General features: G+C 31.6%; 3 protein-coding genes across 3 annotated transcripts; 2 read left to right on the top strand and 1 right to left on the bottom strand.

The window, feature by feature from the left end:
- Nucleotides 1–11,542: 11,542 nt before the first annotated feature.
- Nucleotides 11,543–15,667, bottom strand: LOC114727736 (peter Pan-like protein). The gene is made up of 7 exons (XM_028914454.1): nt 15,593–15,667; nt 15,097–15,297; nt 14,337–14,567; nt 14,116–14,208; nt 13,835–14,022; nt 12,605–12,798; nt 11,543–12,229 (listed from the first exon to the last, which is right to left on the bottom strand). The coding sequence occupies exons 1-7, from the start codon at nt 15,593–15,595 to the stop codon at nt 12,060–12,062; spliced, it is 1,080 nt and encodes a 359-aa protein (XP_028770287.1). The 5' UTR covers nt 15,596–15,667; the 3' UTR covers nt 11,543–12,059.
- A 3,893-nt stretch (nt 15,668–19,560) lies between these two features.
- On the top strand, nt 19,561–19,980 carry LOC114728415 (S-protein homolog 5-like). The gene has a single exon (XM_028915330.1). The coding sequence runs from the start codon at nt 19,561–19,563 to the stop codon at nt 19,978–19,980; it is 420 nt and encodes a 139-aa protein (XP_028771163.1).
- Nucleotides 19,981–23,678: 3,698 nt separating this feature from the next.
- LOC114728406 (uncharacterized) lies at nt 23,679–24,095 on the top strand. Its single transcript, XM_028915318.1, has one exon. The coding sequence runs from the start codon at nt 23,679–23,681 to the stop codon at nt 24,093–24,095; it is 417 nt and encodes a 138-aa protein (XP_028771151.1).
- The last annotated feature ends 2,058 nt before the right edge of the window (nt 24,096–26,153 follow it).

Raw genomic sequence — 26,153 nt, 5'->3', positions numbered from 1 at the left:
CATACGTCTTAAAAATTTGAGTATTTTTATGATTATGGGTGAAGTTATAACTTGCAGTCTTATGATACAGTAAACGCGTAGCGCTTCAAAGCCTCATCAGTTGAGGGATGTTCTTTAGATAATATGGAAGCTTGCATTTAGGAAATGGAAAAAGAAAAAAAAAAAACAAATAGGGGGGAAAAGAAACTCGCGAGGTCTCTTTCGTCAATTGCGCTAATCCCCTCCAAAATTAGAATATACACAACATTACAACTTACCAATTTAACTTATGAAATTAATAAAAATTGTGTTATCTTAATTTGAAAATTATGTTACCAAATGTGATGGGCACCCAAGAAGCTAGAGAGAAATCAGTCAACTGAAAATTTGAATATATAAAAAGAATGTTCAGTTGCTGATTTCAGAATGTGTTAGTTAATTGATGAAAGATGGGGAATTTATTTTTCCAAAATGTTCCATCATAATCACCATGAGTGGGTATCATTAAAAACTATAAATGTTGTTTTGTAATCTCTCGATGCCCTTATTTTTTCTTTTCTCCCTCAAAAAAGCATACCGCATATGGATATAGTGGCTAAAACTATTGATTCTTTGCTCCGATAATTCTGTGTGTACTTTGAACAAGACTAAAGGGTTGTTTGGGAAAGAACAAAATCATAGTTTTAAAAAGATTTTTATGATATTCGAAATAAATGTGGAGGAGTTTGTCTCAATTTGCGGAAAAATGTTTCTAAAAAGTACTTCTAGGGTTGTCCAAACACTCCTGAATGGAAACCAAACTATGGTTTCAAAAGTGATTTTATAGTATACGAAGTGAACAATTTGTAAAAAAATGCTTTCTAAAAGCACTTCTCATGCCATCTAAACACCTCTTGAACAAGAACTGGTAGTTTATTTTTTGGAATGATGTTGATGCCTGCACATAATGGCAATTCCTTTTGGATTCTCCCTCATCATTTTGTCGTTGAAGGCTCTGGTTGGAGCTGCTTTATATAAAGTACTTCTAAACACATAATCGGAAAAAAAAAAAAGAAGTTTTTTTCACATGTTTATTTTGTGCTCTGTAAATCATGGTTAAAAAAAATTCTACCACCATTTTAAATAAGGAAAAATTACACACAGGTCTCACAAAAAACAATTTATTCAAAAAAAGTTTCTTAAAATCCTAAAATGCTTCTTAAGTCCCTAGAGACCCGAAAGCAAAATATTTGTGAAAAGTCTGTTTTGTTCTCATTGATTGAAAAAGAAAAAAGAAAAAGAAAAAGAAGGAAAGCCTTCATTTGGTGCGCTGGTGCTGTATGAATGAGGAAGAGAAGCTTCTGGAGGAAGGAATAAAGGTCTGCGCTGGTGCTTCATTATTCTAGGCAAACTAGTTTTTTCTTCATCTTCTTTGTAGGTTTCATCATTAATAACATTTCTTTTTTTTTTGTACACAACTATTAAAAGTTTAATGTTGGTTTGAAAAGTTGATTGGCTGTGGGTGTGTAAGTATTATGTATATGATTCAACTCACTTGAACTATCAAGGGAGGCTCATTTTAATCATATGTGGTTTGAATCATCTTAGATGTAGTTTCGTTATGTATGGTTAGGGTTATAAAGTGATGCTATGTTTTTGGTAAGTGATACTTGTTTTTGGTGAGTGATGCTCTGTTTTGGTGAGTGATGCTCTGTTTTTTTGCAATTGATGTTGTGTTTCTGATAAAAATGAATGAAAATGACAGGTTTTTATTATAATCCCTATAATGTGATGGTTAAATGTCTTGTTCATGGATGTATCGAAGGTTGTAAATGTAACTGTATGACTTGTTATTAACAAGTGATTGTGACAGATTGATACGAGGATGACAATTTCAAGTGGGAAGCATTTGTTTGTTACCTTCATATAGGGAGACAATTTATTAATGGTGTAGAAAGTGAAATGCAATATGGTGGAGGTGGTGTGAGAACAAAAATGATAAAGGAAGGCACATCATATGGAGAATTTAGAACAATGGTAGCATCAATTATGAAAAAAGAAAGTAATGAAATAGTTATGAAATTCACAGTAATCTTTGATGAGTATAAATTTATGGACGTTGTAGATAAAATATAAATTTGATATAGTTATATTGTACATATATATATATAATGGTAAATGATATCTGGTTGTAATATGATATAATATCATATCTGTATTTTACTGTACTTATCAATAAGTTGTCACGGATTTGTTATCAGATGCTGTGAAGGTTGTTATTAGCACTCTGAATTAAATTATTGATATAAAGTGTCAATTTCTCCTACTTGTAGTGTTTAATGATTTCTTAATACATGATATGATGGAAAGGCTAAAAAAATAGGTTTTGATAAATTTTCAATTAATGCCTGCTGATTACTTGTCATTCAATACTGTCAAGGTTTTTAATGCTTACTGATTACTTGTCATTCACTAGTATCAAAGTTGTTCTTTTTTTTTGGTTTTTTTTTGCACAGAGATTATTTCTACCAAGTTTTTCGTAGAGTGAAGCCAGCACTATTTGATGAAAATGACAAAATTGATAAGGAAGTGACATAACTTGAAGATTGGATGCTTGTGGTGGCTTGTAACTTATAGGAACAACCTGTATGGTAATCAATTGCTGTCTTTACTATGAGGAAACCCCTAAAACAAGAGGAAGAAATAAACAACCAACACATATTGTATTTAATTTTTTCATTTGATAGTATAATAACAGTTGACTGTAAAGTTCACATTTTGTTTTTTCATTTAATAGCATAATGACAACTGAATGTTAAATTATATTAATATGATTGGTATCGTTTGCTGGTTATGAAGTTGTTGTAATGGCATTCATGTGTTTTGATAACCACAAAATTCCTTATTTCAAACCCGAATCATGTCCAAAAATAAAGACTTAATAAAACTGGATAAATAAATGCTAATCATGATGACATAATAGATATATATCACAGTCCTTTCTGTCAGATCCATTTACAACCTCAACGACGTCTATTGACAACCTGAGGAGAAGTGCTTAACAATCTTGGTAGTGCCCCCTAACAACTCACTCTGTGAGATACCACAGTTTCTTAAAAAATTGCATTATTAGCACATATAATAACTTTAAAAATATAATAGGAGGCATTTAGAAGTCATTAACAGCTTTAAGTAAACCTAGCAGGATTACAACACATTTTTATTATAGATATTCATTTACAACTTCAACGGTGAATGTTGACAACTTGAGGAGAAGTGGTTAACAACCTCGGCAGTACTCCTAACAACTCACTCTGTCAGATACCACATCTTTTAAAAAAATTATATTATCAGCACATATAACAACCTTAACAATATAATGTGAGGCATTTTGAAGTCATTAATAGCTGTAACTGAACCCAATAGAATCGCAGTAGATTTTTATTGTAGAGATTCATTTATAATCTCAACAGCGGCTATTGACAACCCAAGAAGAAGTTGTTAACACCCTCAGCAGTGCCCCTAACAATTCATGCTGTACGATATCACAGCCTCTACATAACATCAAATTATAGCCAAATCATATCATGTTACAACTTTAACACAGTCATCATGTATTAAGAAATCATTGAACACTACAAGTAGGAGAAATTATCATTTTATATTAGTAACATAATTCAGCCTGCTAATGATAACTTCCACGGTGTCTCATAACAAGTCCATTACAATCTATTGACAAATACATCAATATACAGATATGATATTATATCAGATTACAACAAGATATTATTTACCACTTGGTATATATATGTACTGTGTAACTACACCAAATTTACAACCCATTCAAAAAAACATATGGGTTGCATGTGTAGATAATGATGGATAACTTGAGGTGTGGGTTATGACATTTACAAAATAATTCTGTCACAAGTATTCACAAAAAGAAATATAAACAAGCCACTAACAAAGCTCAACTTGGATTGGGGTTCTGGTAAGTCTTCACAATGTAGCTTGGCTCATAACATCTTCTACGGTGGTGAAGTTTTTTGTTTTGAAATTGAGATTCAACCCTTCTTTTTTTTTTGGCCTCTCTAAGGGTCTTTTAGTGATTGGTGTGCCTTCCTTTATCATTCTTGTTCTTACACCACCTTCAACATATTACATTTCACCTTTTACATCATTAATAAATTGTCCTCCTATATGGAGGTAACAGAACAAATGCTTCCCATTTGAAGTCGCCATCTTTTATATCAACCTATCACAATGACTTGTTAATCACAGGTCATATAGTTATATTAACAACCTTCAATGTACCCATTAAGAAGACATTTAACAATCGCATCACAGGGCTTATAATAATAAAAACCTCTTATTTTTATTCATTTTCATCTGCAACACAGCATCAGTTACTGAAAACATAGAGCATCAATCACAAAAAAACAGAACATCACCTTATAACTCTAACCACACATAACAAAATCACACCTAAAATGATTAAGACTACATATGATTAAAATGAGCCTCCTTTGATAGTTCAAGTAAATTCAATCACATTCTTAATACCCCACACCTACAGCAAATCAACTTTTCAAACCAACATTACACTTTTAATGGTTGTGGACGAAGAAGACAATGTTCGTAATGATGACACCTATAAAAAAGATGAAAAAAAAAAAAATAGCTTGCCTAGAATAATTGACATAATGGCAACTGTTGTAGACCTCTGTTCCTTCTTTTTAAAGCTTCTCCTTCTCATGTATGTAGAGCACCCAACGCACCAGGAGAAAGCATTCCTTTGTTTTTTTTTCTTTTTCAATCAATGAGAGCAAAACAGACTTTTCACAATTGTAATTTATTACACACAAGTTTCTGAGGACTTAGGAAGGATTTCAGGATTTCAAGAGACTTTTTCTGAATAAATTGTCTTTTATGAAACCTGTGTGTAATTTTTCCTTTAAACAAACACGAAAGCATCTGCAAAGATTCGAATCTTCCTTTTGATTGGTAAAGTTTCCAATTATACCGAGGGCCAGCCGGTCAAAGTTTCCCATTAGCTCTGATAATGAATAGGGCCCCAATACAAACTTCGAGAATAAGATTCCAACATCACTTCAAAAGACATTCCGTAATTGGTTTCCTACGTACTCGAAATAAATAATTTTAGGAAAAATTGTCATAAGGTCCCACTCAAGGGAATTAAATATTAAAAAAGTTTCTTGAAATCATCAAATTATTCTCAAGTCCTAAGAGATCTAATTACAAAAAGTTTTATTTGTTTAATTACCGAATTGTCCTTTTTTTTAAGTTTGCATTGACAACTGAAAGAGCAGTCGTTAACAACTTAAGATGTAAGGATTAACAACTATCGCGGCAGGTATTGACAACATATTTTCTCAGCACATCACAAAATATAATGCATGAGTTATCAATACCTGCCGCGATAGTTGTTAATTCTTACATCTTAAATTGTCAATGATTGCTCTTTTAATTGTCAATACAAACTTAATAAAAAAATAAGAGTAACTTGGTAATTGAACAAATAAAATTTATTACAATGAGGTCTCTTGAGACTTGGAATAATTTGATGATTTCAAAATACTTTTTTGTGTTTAATTCCTCAGATGGGATCTTATTGCAATTATCCCATAATTTTATTTGATATATATATACATGGAATTTTTATCAAGAGGTTGTAAACAGAAAAAAAAATTCTTCAAATGCTATATAGTGGGAATTATTTCCCCAAATACTACGTTCAAAGTTGTTCCTGGCTTGAACAACTTTTAAAATTCATCTTAATAAGAGCAATTTCTTCAATAAACATTGTTTCCCGTGCAGTTGAACTTCATCTTGGCTTGAACAACTTTTAAAGTTCATCTTAGTAAGAACAATTTCTTCAATAAACATTATTTTTTGTGTAGCTGAACTTTATCTTGGTGTGAACAACTTTTAAACTTCATCAGTATTTGAACAACTTTTTCACATTCTCTCACCACACAAATATTCCTACAAGGATTTTAATAATGATCATATCATTAGAATAATGAGTTAATCATTGTATAATGATAATAGTAATAATTAATATGACATTAATTAAAAAGTGATTAATGAAAATAAGCAATGATTAAATTTTATAAAATTAATAATAAATAATAGTTAAATCGACATGAACAAAAATAAGAATTAATTTATCTCGCAAATAATGACTCCCGGTCCCACATCTTCATCTCCTTCGTGTACGTTGTGGTCGTTGTTGTATATTTACTTCTTGAGTTTGATCTAATGTCTCATTTGTCTGCGCAATTGGCGTTTTAAATCAAACTAAGGTGATTCAACCAAAGAAATTGATTACCGAGGGGTGACAAATGCCTCATTTGATGGACCACCTTTCTCAAAAAGAGAAGTATTATATTGATCGATAAATAATGCAGAATCATCAAATTAGGACATGAACGACTGAAATTAAGGAGGACCGGGTGAGTCATAATGGGATAATGTCAATGATGATGGCATGTGATGAGGATAAAAATGAGTTGGATCAGAAGAGGTGATAGGACCTGATGACGAGACTGGTATGTTATCAAAGTGACTAAAATTTTGAGGCTCTTGTTCACTTAAAATTTTCATTTACAATTAGTGGTTGGGTAGACAAGTAACCGCCTCGCCGTTTGCTTGATCTATCTCAAGAAATTTGTGGACAGGACAGCTCAACTGTTGGTGGAGCTGGTTCATAATTCATATTAAATTGCTGTTCTCTAACTACAAGTAAGATGTTACACTGGTCTCGAGCAACTCTTTCTTGAAACTTTGTCCGGGCCCCAAAAAATTATTAAATGTAAATGAAATTAAAGAAAAAGAAAAAAAATAATAATAGATTAATATCCTTCTTGATTCTTTCTTGGAGGCTAAGTTTGAGAAGTCCCCCATATATCAAATCAAAAAAGAAAAATTAAATAAGAATATCCCTCTTACAATAAATGATAATAAAATAAAAGATAAGAATTAAAAGCCAATTTAAAAAATGTAAAGTGGACACATTAAGGAGGTAAATAAAAAAATCAAAAAATAAAAATAAAATTTTTTTATTTAAGATGATTGGCTCCTCAATTTAGAAATATATTTTGGAATCATAATTAAAAAAAATAAAAAAAATCATAATTTGATGATGATTTGGTACTTAAATATGTAAATTACATTATGAGTCATAATTAAGAAAAATTAAAAAACAGAAATTAGAGAAAAATTGAAAAAAAAACTCTAGGTAGAGCTCATAAATAAGAGAGTAAGGGTTAGAAGAGAGGACTGGGAATTTCCCAGTAAAAAAAGAGGCAAGGTAGAGAGCTTTTCTATCGTCTCATTTCATGGCAATGGGTTGGGTTGGGAAAAGAGAGAGGAGGCTTAACTAGAGCAAAATCTTTTGTTCATCTTCTTTCTTCTACCCAACAAAAGCCTGTACTTTTGTGATTGTTATCACATTTAAGCTTGAGCAGTGATGACTAAAGTGTTGAATCCAACATGATTTTAGTTAATTCTCACTATTCCCCTTCTTTTGATTTGTTCGAAATATGCCTTTATCTATTTATCTTCCATATGTACTCACTTTGATATATACTTTCTTTCTTTTTTTCATTTTCATTTTATTTATTCTGTTTTTGGTTCATGTCTTTTTACTAATATGTGTATATAGTTTTTTATTATTGGTTTATTATATAACGTATTCTTTTTTTTAGCCAATTGATAAGTGGAGCATCAAGTATGAACTTTTTATCCCTATCTATTATGTTTAACTTGAGTTTCATGTTGACTTATTTTTGGGTGTTCTTTCTTTTTGTTTTCGAAAGTGCTTTTCTTTTTACAATCCATACCGTATGAGGTTTTCAAACCTCTGCAGGTATCTAGATTCATTAGTAAATCATGTGAGACTATGGGAGCCTCCACAGGAATACCAATATGGTTGCACAAATTTCCCCTTTGAAATAAAAAGAAAGAAAATAATTTTGGCACCATGTTTATAAATAAATAATAGAATAGAAAATATATTTAAAACATGTACGCGTAATCTCAAAATGTTTTTGTTAAGGCCATGTGAGATTTTTAGAATCTCCATAGGCTCAAATGATTATTCTTCCATGTGAGGTTATGGGAACCTCCACATTGAGGATAATCCAAAATTTCTTTCAAAAAATATTTTCTAAATAAAAATAAAAAATTTGTTTTCATATATTAAAAAATACAAACCTACCAAAAAAAATACCTTTTTTAATTGAATAAATAGTTTTAAAAAAATATCAACTAAGTGACATGTATTTTTACTCTCGAACTACATAGATTTTGATCCCTCTAAAAAGTACGTAGGTCCTAGATTTTTATCCTATATCAAATCTAGTTTTATAAATAATTTATTTTTTATTTTTTGTATATAACATGTTTTTTGTTTCTATCCTTTTTTAAGATAATTAAAATATAATAAAAAGGCCATATTAACTTTGACTAGTTGATTTAGGATAACCGTTCTTTTGAATGGGTGTTGTGGGGTGCCTACCACCTTCCCCACACACAATCAACTCCCGAACCCTATCCGGTTTCCGTAGACCATATTTTTTTAGGTTTCCAAAATTACCCTTTTAAAATTTTGGTGACGACTCCTCTTTCTTTTCCTTTTACGAGATAACAAGGATTCAGATGCGACAATGTTGAACGAGAATTAATTGTTAGCCTATATAATTGTTCTGCTATGTTAGTATGGAATAAATAAAACATTAGATTGAAAAAGTTTTCGTATAAAAGAAAATGATAATATTGATCGAAGAAAAAACTAAAAAAATCTTACCATATAGCCAGTATCACTACTAACACGTTGAATCCATCGTCTTATATGTCTCCCATGCCATTGCATGTATTCAGATGCTCGATCAAGTTCACCAAGTGCCAGAGGAGGATCAACAACAGCATGTGGCCATCCATTCCATGCTTCAATAAAGTTTGAATATTGTTGAGTCCAATCTGTCGTTATTCTGCTACGTAGTTGTATTGTATAGTAATTTCCTAAATGAACAGACATGATAGGAATAGGTTGTTGATGACTAAATTGTCTTAGTACATGATTAGGGTGATACCATTCTATAATATGAAAACATATTAGAGGAACTAAAGCAAGTCAAATTTCAGGTGTTGCCAAGCAATATTCTAGAATAAATTGGCACACTTCAGAAGATTCATATGGCTGCTAAATTATATTGTCATCGGTCATTCTATCAAGGAGACTACTATGTTGACTTAAGGACGTGGCACTAGGACAGGGATTTTGTCCTACATTTTTCCATCCAGCATTATCAACAAAAAAAAAGGTAGTTTTAAAATTTGTAAAATTTTGATAATAAATATTTATCAAATATTTGCTGTGTGATTTCGGCATACATTTTTAAGTAAGATAGTAACCTGTAACATCTTTAAATGAACAATGACTGTGGAATATCTATCATAAAAAAATATTTAGAATAAAAAAATTAATATATTAAATTTAATAAATTTAAAAAATTAATTTAAATTTAAAATAAACGTTATATATTAAAAATGTATTATAAATTCTAATATATAAATATAAAATTAATAATATAAATTACATATTTTAAATATATTAAATAAATAACTTTCTATTCATTCCATTTTATTCAAAAAATATTATAATTAAATACTATAAAAAAATATGAGCTAAAATAATTGCCTCTGCTTCATTATTAGAAAGGATCTTAAAAATTATAAGTATTTAAAAAGATTAAATATATTTAAAAATATTAAATTATCCCACAACTACATCCTTAAATTTTCTCTAACTTATGCTCCATTATTGGATATTTTTAATGATTAAATTAGATAAATATTTGATTAAATAAGTTAATTTGGAAATGTGAGTTTTTTATTCAAAAAAAATTGCCTCTGCTTCATTTTTCTCTCGGTCCCAACTCCATACTTCAAGTGTTCAATTTTAATTTATTTCTATTATTAAAGAATAATTATATTTCTTTCAGCCTCTAATTTCTATATTGTGAATAAAAGTTTTTGATGAGATATATACTTTGGTAAATTTACATTGAATAATGATAAGCTTATAACGAACACACTTGTGTAATTTTATATTAGGTACTGTTTAAGTGAACCGAAAAAGCATCCTTATGATTGAAAAAAAAATAAATGTTAATAACTATTTCACACTAGTTATTTAAAAATTATAATTACTTAATATGACAAAACAATTAGCCATTGCTGTTGAGTAATTTTTTTAAATTTATATTTTATTATTTAGTCTTCCTAAATAATTATAATTTTTAAGATCCTCTTTAATAAATATTGCTTTTTCTAGGTTCTCCTCTCTAATTTTCCAAAAAAATTAAAAAAAAACTCATTTCTTTCATTATTATTAACCCCACCATCAGTACTCTTTTTATCAGGAAAATTTTGGCACCATCTAGTGCTAGTTTTCATTAGCCAGATACAAGACTAGACTAAGCTCACAACCAAATATCATCTAACTAGATATATATTTAATCTGACTACATATTTACTCAAACACTATCTACTAAAAAAAAGATATATATTTAATTACATTATAAAAAAATAAACTACAATTTATTTTATATGACAATTAATTATATGTCTACATTTTTTTAAGTAAAACAAACTCAACATGTAAAAATGACTAAATATAAAATTCTTATCCATCATTTAGCCAAATACATACCAAAATTTTAAAAAAAAAATAATCAAGAGAATGTACCTTAGTTAGAAGAAAAATCAAATTTCAAGTTGAGATAAAACATATACAATATTTGCAAGACCACACACATCACCTATTTCACACGAAAGTGTGGAAGGAGAAAGAAGAATAGAAGGAGCTAGAGAAGTTTAAGAAGAATTTGAGAAGTGGCAAGAAGGCATATTTGAGTGGGAATGCCCAATGCCACTGGATGCATTATATAGGCAGAATTTACACTATGCATTCACATGTCAAAACAAAACACTTACGTGTGAGTTGAGCTGAAGATATGAATGACTACTCCCTGAGTCCTCTACTGATGGGGATATTTGGGGAAGGAATTTAAGCAAGAGCACTTTGCGCGTGTGGCTGGAAAAAGCAAAAGCATAAGGTCTAGTCAAATAAGAAAGTTGAAAAAGCATGGAAGGAAGGAATTTCATGTGGAATGTAGAACAAATTGTGGGTCCCACTGAAGTTGTTGAGACCAAAAACAACTTTCATTTTGTGATAAGTTCTACTGATCTCGTTCTTGATCTGAACAAGTTCTATTATTTTGTGATGGGTCCCACTAAACTCATTTTTAGTCTGAACGAGTTTTATTATTTTGTGATGTAGGTTCTACTAAACTCGTTCTTAATCTAAATGAGTTCCATACAAATTTAAACTCAATTACAGTCTGAATGATTTCAGGTATAATCTCAGTGAACATTTTGATCTTATCATATCTGAGTAAATTTTTTTTATTGTTTATCATATTTGGATAAAAAAAACCATATATATACACGCACGCGCACAACTTAATCTAGATTCAAACATTATAAATCTCAAATAGAAATAATTCTTCTCATATAATTTTTTTCCATCTATACACACACACACACATTTCAAATTATCCACTTATGTTAGTACATCAGTAAAGATATACCCCATCAGTAAAGATATGCCCTTTTGAAATTAAGCTCCGTCATGCGAAATCATTAATGCAGACGATGGGATGGTTCTCAAAGTAAAGAACTAATCATGGTTATAATTTTATCCCTGGTGTTCTTGTGATCTTCATAAATCTTAAGGAACCAGAATGCTCGATGAAAAATCTTCTGGTAGCAACTTCTGTATAGTTATGATCTTCATAGATCTTAAAGAACCAGAACGCTCACGACCTTACCCGAACAGGATCTGTTCTGTTCTGAAGGCCGGTACCTGTCCTTGAGCTCTGAGGAACCAGAATGCTCAATGAAAAATTTTCTGGTAGCAACTTCTGTATAGTAATGATGCCGCTCACACAAATACCCAACATCTTTTACATAAAACACTCCATTTCTCAATATACAACACCGTTCATTTAATGCTACTCGTCTTCCATGTCTTCCGAATCTTCTCCATTTCCATCTTCATCTTCAATGTCCTCCGAATCTTCTCCATTTCCGCCTTCATCCTCACCCTCACTATCTTCGGATTCTTCTCTATCTTGATTCTCTTGTGTCTTGTCATCATGTTTTCCTCTGCCACCTTCGTTTCCTAAAAAGAGAGGGGTAACCAATTAAAGAACACATATTTTATTAACAAAAGACACATTTAAAAAAGTCATGACTAAGAGGAAAGTTGAAAGGAAACTGTTAGAGGAATTGTGTGTTGTCTCGTGCACGTGCAAAATAGGCACGCAAAACGCAATCATCTGATGCAAATAGCAACCTCTAATCTACAAACAAGAGATCTCACAAGCATCATCACTTCTCTAGCAGTGATTTCTTTCAACATCAATAATAAATGTTTAATAAAAGCATTATGGTTGGATTCTTAAGATTTAAGAGAGAAAATATACTAATGGCTAATAAAAAATAGTTAAGGTCTGAATGCCAATGCCCCTATTTATCAATTTATCATGTCTAGTACCATATTCACTGAAGAGGACTTCCCCCGAACACAGCCCTTTCTCAACCTTGATTAGCTTAAGTGTCATCCTGGGCCCGACCTCTTGGAGCTTCACAGCACTTTTTGTAGAAGCACGATTAACTCTACCAAGATCACTTGCCAAAGTCACTGTTGCTGCTTCATCGTCTGCTTCACTCTCTGATCCATAGCCAGCCCTTCAAAGCACCCCAAAAAAATAATAATAATAATAATTCTTAGAACAAGAACACAAGCAAAGAGGAATATTCAATATGATTAATTATTTTCCATACTAAATTTTTGGCTCATTTCCCAATTCCAGTTCTTTATCAGAATATAAAAGGTTCTCGTTAATATATATATATATATATATATATATATATATATGTATGTATGTATGCATATGCAAGAGTACTGTTCACGAAATATCTCACAAGAGAAGAATCCTTGAAAAACCATTTGGTTAATTCATATATATTACTGACCAAGATGCCAATATCAAGTTCTCATATAGCTGGAGAAAGCTGGAGATTCATAGAAGATTTATAAATCATTTCCTAGGACCTAAATCAGAAGATTAAGGGAAATGATGCAAAAAACGGAAATACCAGCCGTCATGAGGATTACAAAGAAGGATCGTTACCATGAGGGTAAAGAAGGGGCGAATAAGTAGGTTTTAGGTGTAGCTAGAGTGCAGGCAGTGTGCGTAGTGACTTTTTTGTTTTTATCCTTGTACTCTGCGTAACTGTTATCTGATTGTAATTTTTATCAATGGGTGCATGAGGGAGATGGGATTAGCTTGAATCATCATTTCCCTTGTAATTCAATTTTATTATTCAGAAATAGTGCTATCACTCCCACATTGTTTGTGGTTTATTTCTGAATTTTGTGGTTATAAGCTTATTAGAGTTGAGGGCTCTATCATAAATTTGTAGTTCAAGCAACGAATAAAAGGGAAAATGACAATAAAATACCTATTAAATTTCAAAATGACAAATAGGTGATTATGACTATTCTTGTAAAGGTTTTGACATGCTACAATCTCCTATTTCTCCTTTTGAAGTTCAACAGGTATTTTTTATCACTTTCCCTAGATAAAATATACATCAAGTTATAAAGGTTGCCAAAGTTCAGGAAAACCCAACTATAAAGGACACGAATAAATTCTATTAACTCGCTCCCCAACTATCTTGTAAATATTAAAAACAAAAAGATAGAAAGCAAGTATCTTACTTTGTGATAAAATCACTCACGTCATGAAGATTCCTTAAATCAGGGACTTGATGGTTTTGCACAAATTTTCTTATTTTACGGGAAACACCTACAGGTTGCAATCTTATGGAATAATGCCGAAAATCAATGAGCTTTGTGTCTTTGTTGTAATTAAGCAGCACAATTCTCTGGCAAGAGGAGAGTTTAACCTGAAGCAAAACATTAAGTAACGATTAAAAAAAAAAATGAAGGAATTGAATGTCAAGCTATTCATTAAATATGCTGTTGGGTTTAAAACTTACAGTTTTAACATCAATTGTTGGGAATATGTTCTGAAACATGTTAGTTGTAAGCTGTAGAGGAAGGTCTCCACTCACGAAACCAGAAAGCACAATCTACCAAAATAATCAACCAGCATATCAAATAACCATTTCTCAACACTCTACTGGCAAACTATAAAATCTGGAAATAGAACACAAAAGCAAGTGACTTTCAATGAACAGCTGTGGATAAGATATTTTACCAAAGCTGAATTTTTGAAAAGATCTTTAGGGCACCGAGGATGCAACTGAGACTGAGCAATGTCAGCTGCCAATGAGTATTCGTTTATTTTAAAAGTAAGAGTAGGTCCTTGAGGGGTCGTTGCAACCCTCAAATAAGGTGCAGTGGCAGTTTTCGAGAGTATCAGGAAATGTGTAACACCCATAGGCCCAGCAACATTCAGAAAGTCTTTCAGATTATTTCGTTTCTTTTCCTACAAACAGAAGAAAAAATGTATTGTCAACAAAAAAGGATTTAACCAATGCTATATGGGCAAATACATGCAGAATGTTCTAATGAAATAGATCTTGGTGCAAATCAATAATCAGGCTGAGAAATATTAACACTTGCGAGCTTCAAGCTACCAATAATCTAGTTTAACTTCGAAACAGTGGCTAGATTCGTGAGCTTATGTCAAGAAGCAATTTTCTTTGTAGTTTAAACTCTTCATAGTATGGCTGTCATTTCCTACCCTCCAATGGTTTATTTCGCAATCAAGCAGACACTTCATGACAGTAAATTCCAAGAATGCAGAGTTTATTAATTGACTTCCACATAAGTACATAATTCATTCTAAAACGTTCATAGGGATTTGGCCATTTGTTAGACTTGTTGCAAGCGCACAAATAGTACTTCACAATTAAAACTAAATTTATTCTTATAATAGTTTAATTAATCTTCTCTAGATAACAAGTACAGCAGAATATGAATGGGGGGGGGGGGGGGAATCCAGAAACATCCACCTTGAGGTTGAGAGCGGTATAAGGCAGCATCAACTTTCTCAGGTCCATCTGAAGTTGCCTGAGAGGACCAGGCAACTTCCCTCTTGAAAACACAAAACTCTTAGGGATCTTCTTTCCCGTAATAGGATCCACAGATGGCTGCTGTTGCTGCTTCTGATTCTTGATGACCACAGGCTTCCTGAAGAAGCTCTTCTTTTTCCTCTGTTCCAATTCAAAAGGATAACGAGCAACAACAAACGGTTAAGCCAAAACTAAAGCCCATAAAAGAGAAGAACCAGAAGGGGAGGGGATTTTTGTTGGATGGCCCAGAAACTTGAAGAAAGTAACGCCCAATTCAGTAAAAAGACAAATACCGTATAAAGATAAAAAAAAGTTTTAAACTAACAGTGTTACCTTCCGATCTCCTCTCCATCTGACTAATTCAAGGATCATTACCAAGGTGGTAAAAAGAAAGCAAGAATATTAAGAGAGAACAAGAGGAAGTGGCTCATCTTACCATGGTTAGCCAAAGAGTGACTCTGCAAATCTCAAAGGTATTTAGCTACCCTTTCCGACGTAGTCGACAGAGTCTGATAGGGCAAACAAAGTTGCAGCAATACTGTCAAATTGATAATCCAAACACAGCGAAGTTTAGATTAAACATTCAAGTGCAAGTTTCAATTTATTGCAGGACAAGTCTAGGGGTAAAAACAAACAAAATGAGCAGTCCCCATTTATACATATTCGAGGGTGGAGGGGGTGGAATGAAGCTACGAGAAATTGCAGAACGGACAGTGAAACGAACCTTAGTTAGGACCGGAAGGTACACATACTAGAATAACCAGCCACCAGGTAAGGGTTTTTGGAGCGGTACAGAAGACAAAAAAAGGGAGGAAAGAGAGGGCGAAAACACACCTGAGATAATAGAAGAAGGGAGAAGAAGCCGCAGATGGCGAGGCAAGGATGGCGGCGCCAAAATGACAGAACTTTGAACTGACGCGCCTTGGCTTCCCCCTTTCCGCTATGCAAACGCTGTTTTGTCGCAACTCGCAAGACGGCTCTTTCTAGTGGTATAATTTTAAAAAAATTTAATTTAGAAAACCATGATCAAAATATGCGTACTTGCCGGGTGTTTGGGATATCCAAAATTACCTAAAAATTATTTTCATATAAGTAAAAATAAAATTTCTCTTACATGCTTATTTCGTATATTATAAAATCACTTTTAAAAATATGATTTGGTTTCCACTTAAATATCTCATTAATTAGTAAGGCAAGAAACATTTTAGTTTTGACAAGTACTATTATAATATCTCACAAATTATAAATAAATATGTTAAAATTGAAATATATTTCATATTAAAATAGGCTAAAAATGCTATTGAAAAGGTAAATTGTTTGTTGCCACTGATGAAACTTCATTTGAAATAATTTTTTAGTTTATAACTCAAAATTAGTCCATGGTTAAATTAATCACTCTCATTTGAGGCATTCTGGTCATGAAGGCTGTCAAGAAAAGTAGGAATAAGACATGACATATATGACTAACCTGTATCATTAATTTCTAACCACGCAAGTCGTACTCCTCAAATATATCATCACCCTCATTTATGAAATTTTTTATGTAGTCGCAAATTTTATTGATGTCATGGGAGAAGGTTCATCTCCTTTCTTTTTCTTCAATCGATGAATATCTCCATCAAGCTTTGAATCAAGATTCACATATAAATCCCGCTAAATTTCTTTTAATTTTATCGATCTGGGTCTCATGCCTTCAATAAAATTTGAGTTAACCATCCACGTGTGTGTGTGTGTGTGATTATTCATTTATTTATTCTGGTGGAATACAGAATCATAATTGGCCAGGAGTAGAAGCTAAGATCTTTTAATTTGGTTAATAGGAAAATCTCTTCTAACTAAATTTGCTCCATTTTGCTTTGCAATCATTGCGCCTGTTTGAGTTTGGGAGACCCAAACGTGCCTAGAAAATTGGACGTGGTGCGTTGGTAGGTTATTAGGAGATAAGCAATCGTTTGGTATAGTATTCTTTCAAATGGACTTCTGAATCTGATCGTGCGTCGTATCTGAAGCTAAATTTTGATGCATTGGGAAGAAAAGTTTATTCATGCCGTGTATCTGAATCTGATCGTGCGTCATTTAGACACACGTTTCTTTGGTTGGTTGTGTTGCCCTTGCTTTGCTTTCCTTTCTGCTTTGTCAGTTCTGCTGATGTTTGTAAGTTTGCTTAATTCTGAAATAAAAATATCACACTATTCAGCTCAAAAAAAGAACAGAAAACCAAACACCTGTTATTTTGCTCACAAACAGCACTTTTACAGGGTGTTCACGGGACGGGACAAGACAAGACCGGGATAAGCTCATCCGGTGAACAATGATAGGATGGGATTTTTGTCTTATGTACCGTTTTCCCTTTTTTTTTAAAAAATATTTTATTTTTATGTATAAATTTGTTTATGTTATAATGCTTATTTTTCATTAGGTTTCTAAAAATAAAAACATTATAAAAAATTATATAGAAAACTCAATTATATAGTATAAAAAAAATGTAAAAACAATACTGTAAAAGAAACACTATATAATGGCTTTATGAATTGTTTTATTGAGGGAGGAGATTTTGTTAAGATAATGCTATAATTTAAGAGCTAAAAATCACTATAAAAATTATAATTATTATTAATAAGTAAATTGAACAATATAATAATTCTCATTAATAAATAATTCTTTAAAAAAAAATACTCCATGACGAACGGACGCGTCCCGTCCCAGTTATTGTCTCGTCTTGAATTTTTTTTGTCCCATCCCGAACTCATTAGGATCGGAGCAGGATAAATTGAACACTCTTAGTTTCACTCAACACATCCCACAAAACGTTCGGGTACCACATCCAACGGTCCAAAAGTGGTTTCAGAACTTAAAAGGTATAAATTTACTGAGTTGCGATTGCAAGACACGTAACCACCAATCAGAATATAGATTTGCAGCGGATACTATAGCATATAGAAGAAAATAATGACCTTATGATTTGTAAGGATAATTATAAGGATTCTTACTTTTCGAATGAACGTATGATACAAGGTCAAAAAAAAAGAATGAACGTATGATAACTTGTTGGCAAAAAAACCAAAAAAAAATTGAACGCACGTTTTGTTTGTACAGGGAGCTTGGAATTAAGCGATCTTCCTTCTTCTTTCTTTTTAGGCTGAAAATAGTATGATTTGTTTGAGAATTCCATTTTTTATGGGAAATTAAAGTCATAAAAAGAGACCATGAAAATTGCGAAATCACAAATTGAGACCTGTTACAATATTTTCATAGATTTTGACAATAATTGGATTGTAAATGACAACATATTTTTGACAAAATACTTAATTAGCAATTTTGCAATTTTCATGATCTTTTTTTTGGTGATTTTCTCTTTCTTATCTGCCTGGTCAAGATGTACTACTTATTATTTAGAAAATATGTTTGGATTAACTTTTTAGAAATAATTAATAAATATGTTGAGAGGTTTTGTTTTGATATGTATGAAAGTAAATTTTTTTAAATGTTTTCGAGGTTTGCCAAACTTCCTCTTCTTTTTGCCTACCGATCTTGCGGAGGATGAATTATTACGAAATAATAAGGATTAACACCCCAAATGAGACTTAATTTTTCCCCGCCAAGCACAAATGAGATTTTTTTTTTTGTTGCCAGAATGAGATATTGACAATGGGTAATTACGAAAAATGATAAAATAAGCTTAAAAAGGAAAAGAGTCAGAGACTACAGCTTATAGAAAGAATTTTAATTTAATATTCCTCTGGTTCTTAATATAAGACCCATTTAACTAATTTGATTAGATTAAGGAAGTTAAGTAAGTTAGTTAATTATAAGAAAAGTGACACATTTTTCCTAAAACACTATAATCATATTTCTTAATACATCATCTCCCTCTTCTACTTGATTATGGTTAAGAGAATATCCATATGGGTAATTTAGAAAAAATTGATAAATATGAGAAATGAGTCTTATATTTATGACTAAAACCAACTCAAGAATTAGGTACTAAATTAAGGACGGGAGGAGTATTAAATTTGAAATCCAACTATTTACGTGGAAAAAGGAATATAAATTAGGTTTATCAAAAAAAAAAAAAGGAATATAAATTAGACTTTAGTAGGCTTAAATGCTTGCTCTGTTTTTTTTTAAAAAAAATGAAACAAAAAGCAAGTGTCTGTGTATATTACACACACACGCATACATCCAACACAATCCCTCATTCACCGTGATTTTTGATTCTGTTTTCCCAAGTTTCTAATACTCACAATGAATACAAATTAATATGTAATAAAGCATTACCATAAATGGGGAAACATATTTCAAAACACAGGGACCTTGTACCGTAATATAAATTCTGCAAAACCTCGTTGCTTCTGATAAGAATAGTATATTCTGAGAAAAGCATCAAGAAGAAGAAGAAGAAGAATGTCTGTAAATCTCATTATGAAAGCCATCCTGCTGGCCCTTTCGCTGCTTCTGATAGCATCAGATTATTCCGACGCAGCATCTAAAACGAGAGTGAAGAACAATTTAGATGGGGGGAAAACCCTAACCCTAAATTGCACAGTGTATGGAGCAAACGGCGGCACGAAGACGGCGACGGCGGCCGAAGTTCTTGGTAGCAGCCAGGTGAAAGAGTTCAGTTTGGATCCGAGCGCCACTCCGTCCATTGATTGTACGTTTAAATGGGATGGGAAATCTCACGGGTTCCCAATATACGTGGATTATAGAGATAACCCCTACTGCCAACCTGAGTGCACTTGGAGCATCAAGCAAGATAAGCCATGTAGGGTTGATCCAAACAATTCTCAGATTATATATTATTGTGATTCTTGGATCAACTAATTAATCCACAATGAAATGTTTATAATACGATCATGATCTGTGTTTGATGATCGATGCTATGAATAAAAATCAGTAAAGAAATAGATATTTCGTCTGACTTTTTTTTCTTTTCATTTTTCTGTTTTTATTACGTTTTTAACTAATTTATATTAGTTTTATATATAATTTTTTCAAGATAATTTTTGGAAATAAAAAAACGAATTTTTTTTTTAAAAAAACAAAAGATATATGGAGTGGAGTGGAGTGGAGTGGAGAGTGCATGCAGCAACAATAGACGAAGTTGGCAAATCGGCAGAGATAGGGTGGAGGGCCGACTACTGCGAGTTAGGAAAAAAAGAAAACATGTTAAAATTGTTTTGAGTTTTTAATTTCAAAAATATATTTCTATTTTTTGTATTAGGAAAACCTTAATTAAAAATTAACCATCAAACAAGTTTTTTTTTTTATTTTTTGTTTTCAAAAATAAAAAATTATTTCAAAAAAAAAATCAAATAAGGCCTTCATATTTGTCTTCTTTTTCTCTCGTATCTTTCTTGTTGTTAGTTCACAAGCATTCACAAAACGATCTAAAATTTGTATTAAAATTTATTTTGTGTATATATAATAAAACAATTTTATTTTCTCTGAACAAATACCGAATTTGTTCTACGGCCCTTTCCTGAATTCGAGTCTGATCTATCTTGATATATATTCGTTCCTCTTAAAATCAGATTGGGTTATTTGCCCAAAAAAAAAAAGATTCGGTTAGGGTTAATGTGCTTATATGCCAAATATGATGCTCTCTGTTTGCCTGTTTTCTTAATATATTGTGTGTCGTGCGTGCTGGTGGCGGAAGTTGTTCTAGTCATATTATAATAATTTTATATTTAATACTACCGTCTATTTTTAATATAAGAGCTAGTTAACTAATTTAAGTAGATTAAGAAAACTAGTTTAAGTTAGTTATTCATAATAAATAGGTATTATATTTCTTAGAATATCCTTATTAATCAAGTGTATTAGTTGGAACTACCATTATTACAATGACTACTTTGATAAAAAAAAAAAAGATAAATATAATAAACAAAATAGATTAGAGTTTTATATTTGGGACTAAAATAAAAGTGAAACTGGTTCTTATATTAGGGACAAGACATATTACTACCTACTATCATTAATGTAAGCGCCAACGGATTAATTTGAGTAGGTTAAGAAAATTTGTTAAGTTAGTTATTTGTAATAAATATGTGTTATTCTTTCTAGAATATCCTTACTAATCATGTGTATTAAGTAGAACTACCATTTAACATGTGCAACTACTATAAGAATTACTTTAAAAAAAATAGATAAATATGAGAGATAAAAAAAATTAAGTTCTTATATGCAGAGCTAAATTAAATGTTAAATTAGCTTTTATATTAAGTACCAAAAGTAGTCATATTTTTTATAAAAAAATTAAAAAAATAAATTTGATAACATTTGATCTTGATTTTATATATAATACACAAATCATTTTAAATTTCATATAATATAAAATAAAATATATTTAATGTATATGATCATGTAGAAAAATTGATCTCAGCACAGTAATATATTCACATGAACCTAATTCTTGATATTACCTCAAGTTCTCAAATCTCTACTTTACCTAAGATTTTCTTTTTTATTTTTACAAACGCATGATAAATAACTTGAACTTCTATCAAAACGAGAAATCACCTATTGTTGGGACCAGAATGCTGTTTACGAGGAAAGTTTCATTTTAACACCGAACACACTAGATGAATTAATATTAGTTACCTCTCAAAATATTCTGAAATTTATTGCGATGAAATTAATTTGTTTAGTGGGGGTTTATGGAAATTCTTCCTAAATTTTAAATTACTTTTGGCATAACCCATAACTACTTAACATGAAATATTATAAACTCATATACTTGTAATGTTCATTCGCCGCAGACATATTGCCATTGTGTGAAAAGCAGTTAACCAATTCAGATGGGACATAATGAGGTTGCTCGTTGTTATACGGTTCATTCACCACAATGTTGTTTCTGTTGGAGATGAAAATTATGGTATTGGATGTTAACTAGCCAACAACATATTTAAGAAAAGAATGTCCAAGTGTCTGTAATATTGTTCGTCCACCAAATTTTTTTCATTCACAGACATGTGACCAATTGTTAAGAAATATTTATGAAAAGAATGTCCAAGTGTCTCAAGTATTGTTCATCCACCAAATTTTCTTCATTCACAAACATCTGACCAATTTTTTAGGTAGAGTAAATGTATGAGGCGTGAAGGATTTCTGTGACTTGAGCACATTTTATAGAAAGACCCTGATTTTAAATGGAAAGTGGCTGTTATTCAAGATTTACATGAGATGACAAGCCAAGTACTTCATTACTGCAAATTTAAGATTTGTGAGGGCATCATTAGAAATTGGGGGAATTATAATTAAGTCCCACAGAAGAGAAATAATTATCAAAAGGCCATAATAACAATCTCAACACCCTATAATGATAAGTCCTATAGTGAGAATGACAACTTTTGGGACTTGTTTTTCAATTGTTTTTCTTGCTTAGGACCTCATTGCAATTCTCCCTTAGAAATTATCTTGTTCTTCTTCAAACCGAGTAGGCCTTCATGATAAGTTGGATAGATTTGATTAAAATATTATAAAAAATATATACGCATGCTTATTACTTAAGAAGTTAATAGATAAATCTTGATTATTTGAATAGATAAAAAACTTATATAGAAAAATTAAAACAAATTAAAATTATATAAATAATAATTAAAAAAATCGGGCTAGACTGGACTGGACCAACTGGTCTAAAAGGTCAATTCCTAGTGTAGTCCAGCTCGATGAGACCAGTTCAATGTCCAGTCTGGTTTCAGACCAATTTTTTCTGGACCAAACTGGATCAGATTTGTTCGGGTTGTATTGGAACATACCAAACCACTGGGTTTTTGAACAGTCCTACTCATATGTATCTTGTTTTAAAATTATTATCATTTAATTATGAATTCATATCAACAAATAGAATAACATATGATTATATGTGATTACAAAACTTAATAGATATAAGAATCTTGATTTAAGTTTTTTTTCCCTCTATATGGTCAAAATGCATCTATTATTTATTTGTGCGTACGGATCTGGCGGCTATAAATTGATACGAAATAATAAGGATTAAAACACAAAATGAGATTTTATTTTCCTGCCTAGCACAAGTGAGATAGTAGGATATATTTACGATCATTGACAATTACGAAAAGAGTTAAAAGAGCATAAAAAGGAAAAGAGTCAGAGACTATTTAGAGAAAGAATTTTAAAGTTGAACTATTTTATGTGGAAAAGGGAAATGTACATGAGACTTTTAGAAGAAATGAAAATAATAATCCGTGATTAAAATTATTACGGTGTTTAATGCTTGCTTTTGAAAAAAAAATTGAGACAAATTAAAATACAAGCAATTGCATGTGGATATATATCCAACACAATCCCTCATTCACCGTGATTTTTTGATTGTGTTTTCCCAAGTTTCCATTACTCAAAATGATTACAAATTAATATGTAATAAAGCATTTACCATAAACGGGATCTTTTGCCATAGTATAAATTCTGCAAAACCTTAAACATAAACCTAATTCCCTACAAGAAAGAGACAGTAATATTCTGAGAAGCATCAAGAGAGGAGGAGAAGAAGAAGAAGAATGTCTATAAATCTCATGAAAACCATCCTGCTGGCAGTTTCAGTGCTTCTGATAGCATCAGATTATTCCGACGCAACTAAATCGAGGGTGGAGAACAATTTAGATAAGGGTCAAACCCTAACCCTAAGTTGCACATATTATGCAGCAAATAAAACCAAGATCGTGACGGTGGCCGGCGTTCTTGGTAGCAACCAGGTCAAAGAGTTCAGTCTGGATCCCAAAGTTACTCCTACCATTAATTGTACGTTTAAATGGGAAGGTGCTTCTGACCATTTCTTCCCAATATACTCGGATTTGAGGGATAATCCCTATTGTCTCACTGAGTGTACTTGGAGTATCAAGCAAGACCGTCCTTGTAGGGTTGATCCAAACAATTCCCAGATTACATATTACTGTGATACTTGGATTATCAATTAATTATTATCTTCATGAAATATTTATGTAATACGCATTGATCTGTGTGTTTGATATCCTATGAATAAATATCAACAAGGAAATAGATCTTTCATATTTGTCTTGGCTTTCCATATTTTTGGAGCTTTTTTTTTTATAAGCACATGTATCTGCCCGTTGAAAACAATCATGTTTAATTAAGATATTGCTGGAAACTAAGCTTAGACACATTTCCTAATAAGGATTTGAATTTTAATTTATCACGTTATGAGATATTGGATTTTTTTTATACAATAAAGTTTATATGAATTGGGTCCAGAGGGCTCATTAAGGTCATGGCCTTCACACTTAAAGAGTACTTACAGAAGTATTTATATATTACTTATCAACAAAATTTTTCTATCAATAATGAGATTCGAACTCAATCCATCACGGGCAAAGGCCACGAATGAATGGGCCGAAAAGCATGTTGAAGGCGGGTTTGAAGAACATAAGAGCAGGCCTGATGCTATGTGGGATTTTTTTTTCCCCCCAAAACAAGATATTGTTGCCCTTGTTTTGTTTGCGTTGTTAGCCGACAATCCGACATTGGAAAAAAGGTACGGACAGTTTGAGCCGATCCTCTCATCTACAGGTTAGTTAACTAATTTAATTAACAGATATTAAAGAAATTAATATAAATTAATATAAATAAAATTCAGAAAATTTATCCGTATTTACTTTTCTTTCTTAGAATTATACGTAATTTTTTTCCCAAAAAGACAAAAAACAAAAGTTACGTTAGGTTTATTTGAAATTTGACGTTTGCAAATATGATGGACAGGCAAGATTTTACAAACGCATGGTAAATAACTTGAACTTCTGTTAAAAAGAGAAATATCCCATATATCGTTGGGGCTAATACACAAACCTTGGTCGACTATGCAAATGAGTCCTAATTAAAATGGCTAGCTATTTGGTACTACCTCTCCAATTCTGAATAGTCACAAATATCTATTGGTGTCTCTAAATTACTACCTCCGCTTCTTAATATAAGAGCTCATTTAATTTTTATTTTGATTCTAAATATAAGACCTCAATCCATTTTATCTCTCATATTTATGTATTTTTTTCTAAGGTAGTTTTTGTAATAATAGTACTTCTAACCAATATACTTGATTAATAAGGATATCCTAGGAAAGACAATATCTATTTATTACAAATAATTAAACTAATTTTCTTAATCTATTCAAATTAGTCAACTAGATCTTATATTAAAGGTCGAAAGTACTAGAAAATACTTAAATAGACTAGCTATTTGGCACTATCTCCAATTCTTAATAGTCACAAATGTATATTGGTCTCTCCAAACTATTATTTTCAATCATATGCATTGAATAATTGAAATTATCTCTTGGTGAAAACTCATTGCAATCAATATGGGTATTATGAGAAAATATAAAAGACAAAGTGAATTGAGTTGTTATATTTATAACCAAATTCAACTCCTAATTATTACCTTCGGTTTTAATTATAACATCTTATTTGTAGTCTACAAACAAGGTCTTATAAATCAGGACCGAAGGCAATAATTCTTATATTAAGGTATTATTATTTACATGCTTACATGATTCATGCATATATACATATATTTATATATATGCAGACACACACACACATTATTGTATTATGTATAAAACTGAAAAAGGTGTCATAAGCATGTGAAGATATGCAATTATTTTTCCCAACGGATCCACTGTGCCCATTTGCGTGAGCGAGGGGAGAACGTCGTCGATTATTGTGGGCCCCACCATAACGACCAACGTCGCGCCAACAAGTCGTGCTCCTTTCCCCTCAGAACGTTGGGAAATTCCAGGTGGATTCCGCTTTTATGTATGGTAGGAACGAAAGTTTTGTGCACTCGTGTGTAGCTCTGTGTATTGCTCGCTGGCGCTGCTTGCATTGGCGGGTCGCAACAGGAGTGAGTTTTTGCATGCTCTCGATTTCCCCTTTTTTCTGTTTGCCTTCTTCATTTGAACATAGCCTTAGCTCAACTCTTCCAAACTCCTTTCGAGACATATCTCGCTGGCTCTCTCTGTCTCT

The sequence above is a fragment of the Neltuma alba genome, unplaced genomic scaffold (genome assembly GCF_004799145.2).
Source record: "Neltuma alba isolate B1F8T4 unplaced genomic scaffold, ASM479914v2 tig00002446_pilon, whole genome shotgun sequence".
Taxonomy (NCBI): domain Eukaryota; kingdom Viridiplantae; phylum Streptophyta; class Magnoliopsida; order Fabales; family Fabaceae; genus Neltuma; species Neltuma alba.
This window is presented reverse-complemented; position numbering and strand designations above follow the sequence as displayed.

Bases quoted from the DNA above. Each gene is read 5' to 3' on its own strand.
- LOC114727736 (XM_028914454.1), bottom strand. The intron at 14,568-15,096 runs GTGGATGTTTCT...TTCTGTTTGTAG, and splicing joins ATACCGCTCTCAACCTCAAG to GAAAAGAAACGAAATAATCT. The intron at 14,023-14,115 runs GTAAGTTTTAAA...GTTTTGCTTCAG, and splicing joins CAACAATTGATGTTAAAACT to GTTAAACTCTCCTCTTGCCA.
- LOC114728415 (XM_028915330.1), top strand. From the start codon at position 19,561: ATGTCTGTAAATCTCATTATGAAAGCCATCCTGCTGGCCCTTTCGCTG.
- LOC114728406 (XM_028915318.1), top strand. From the start codon at position 23,679: ATGTCTATAAATCTCATGAAAACCATCCTGCTGGCAGTTTCAGTGCTT.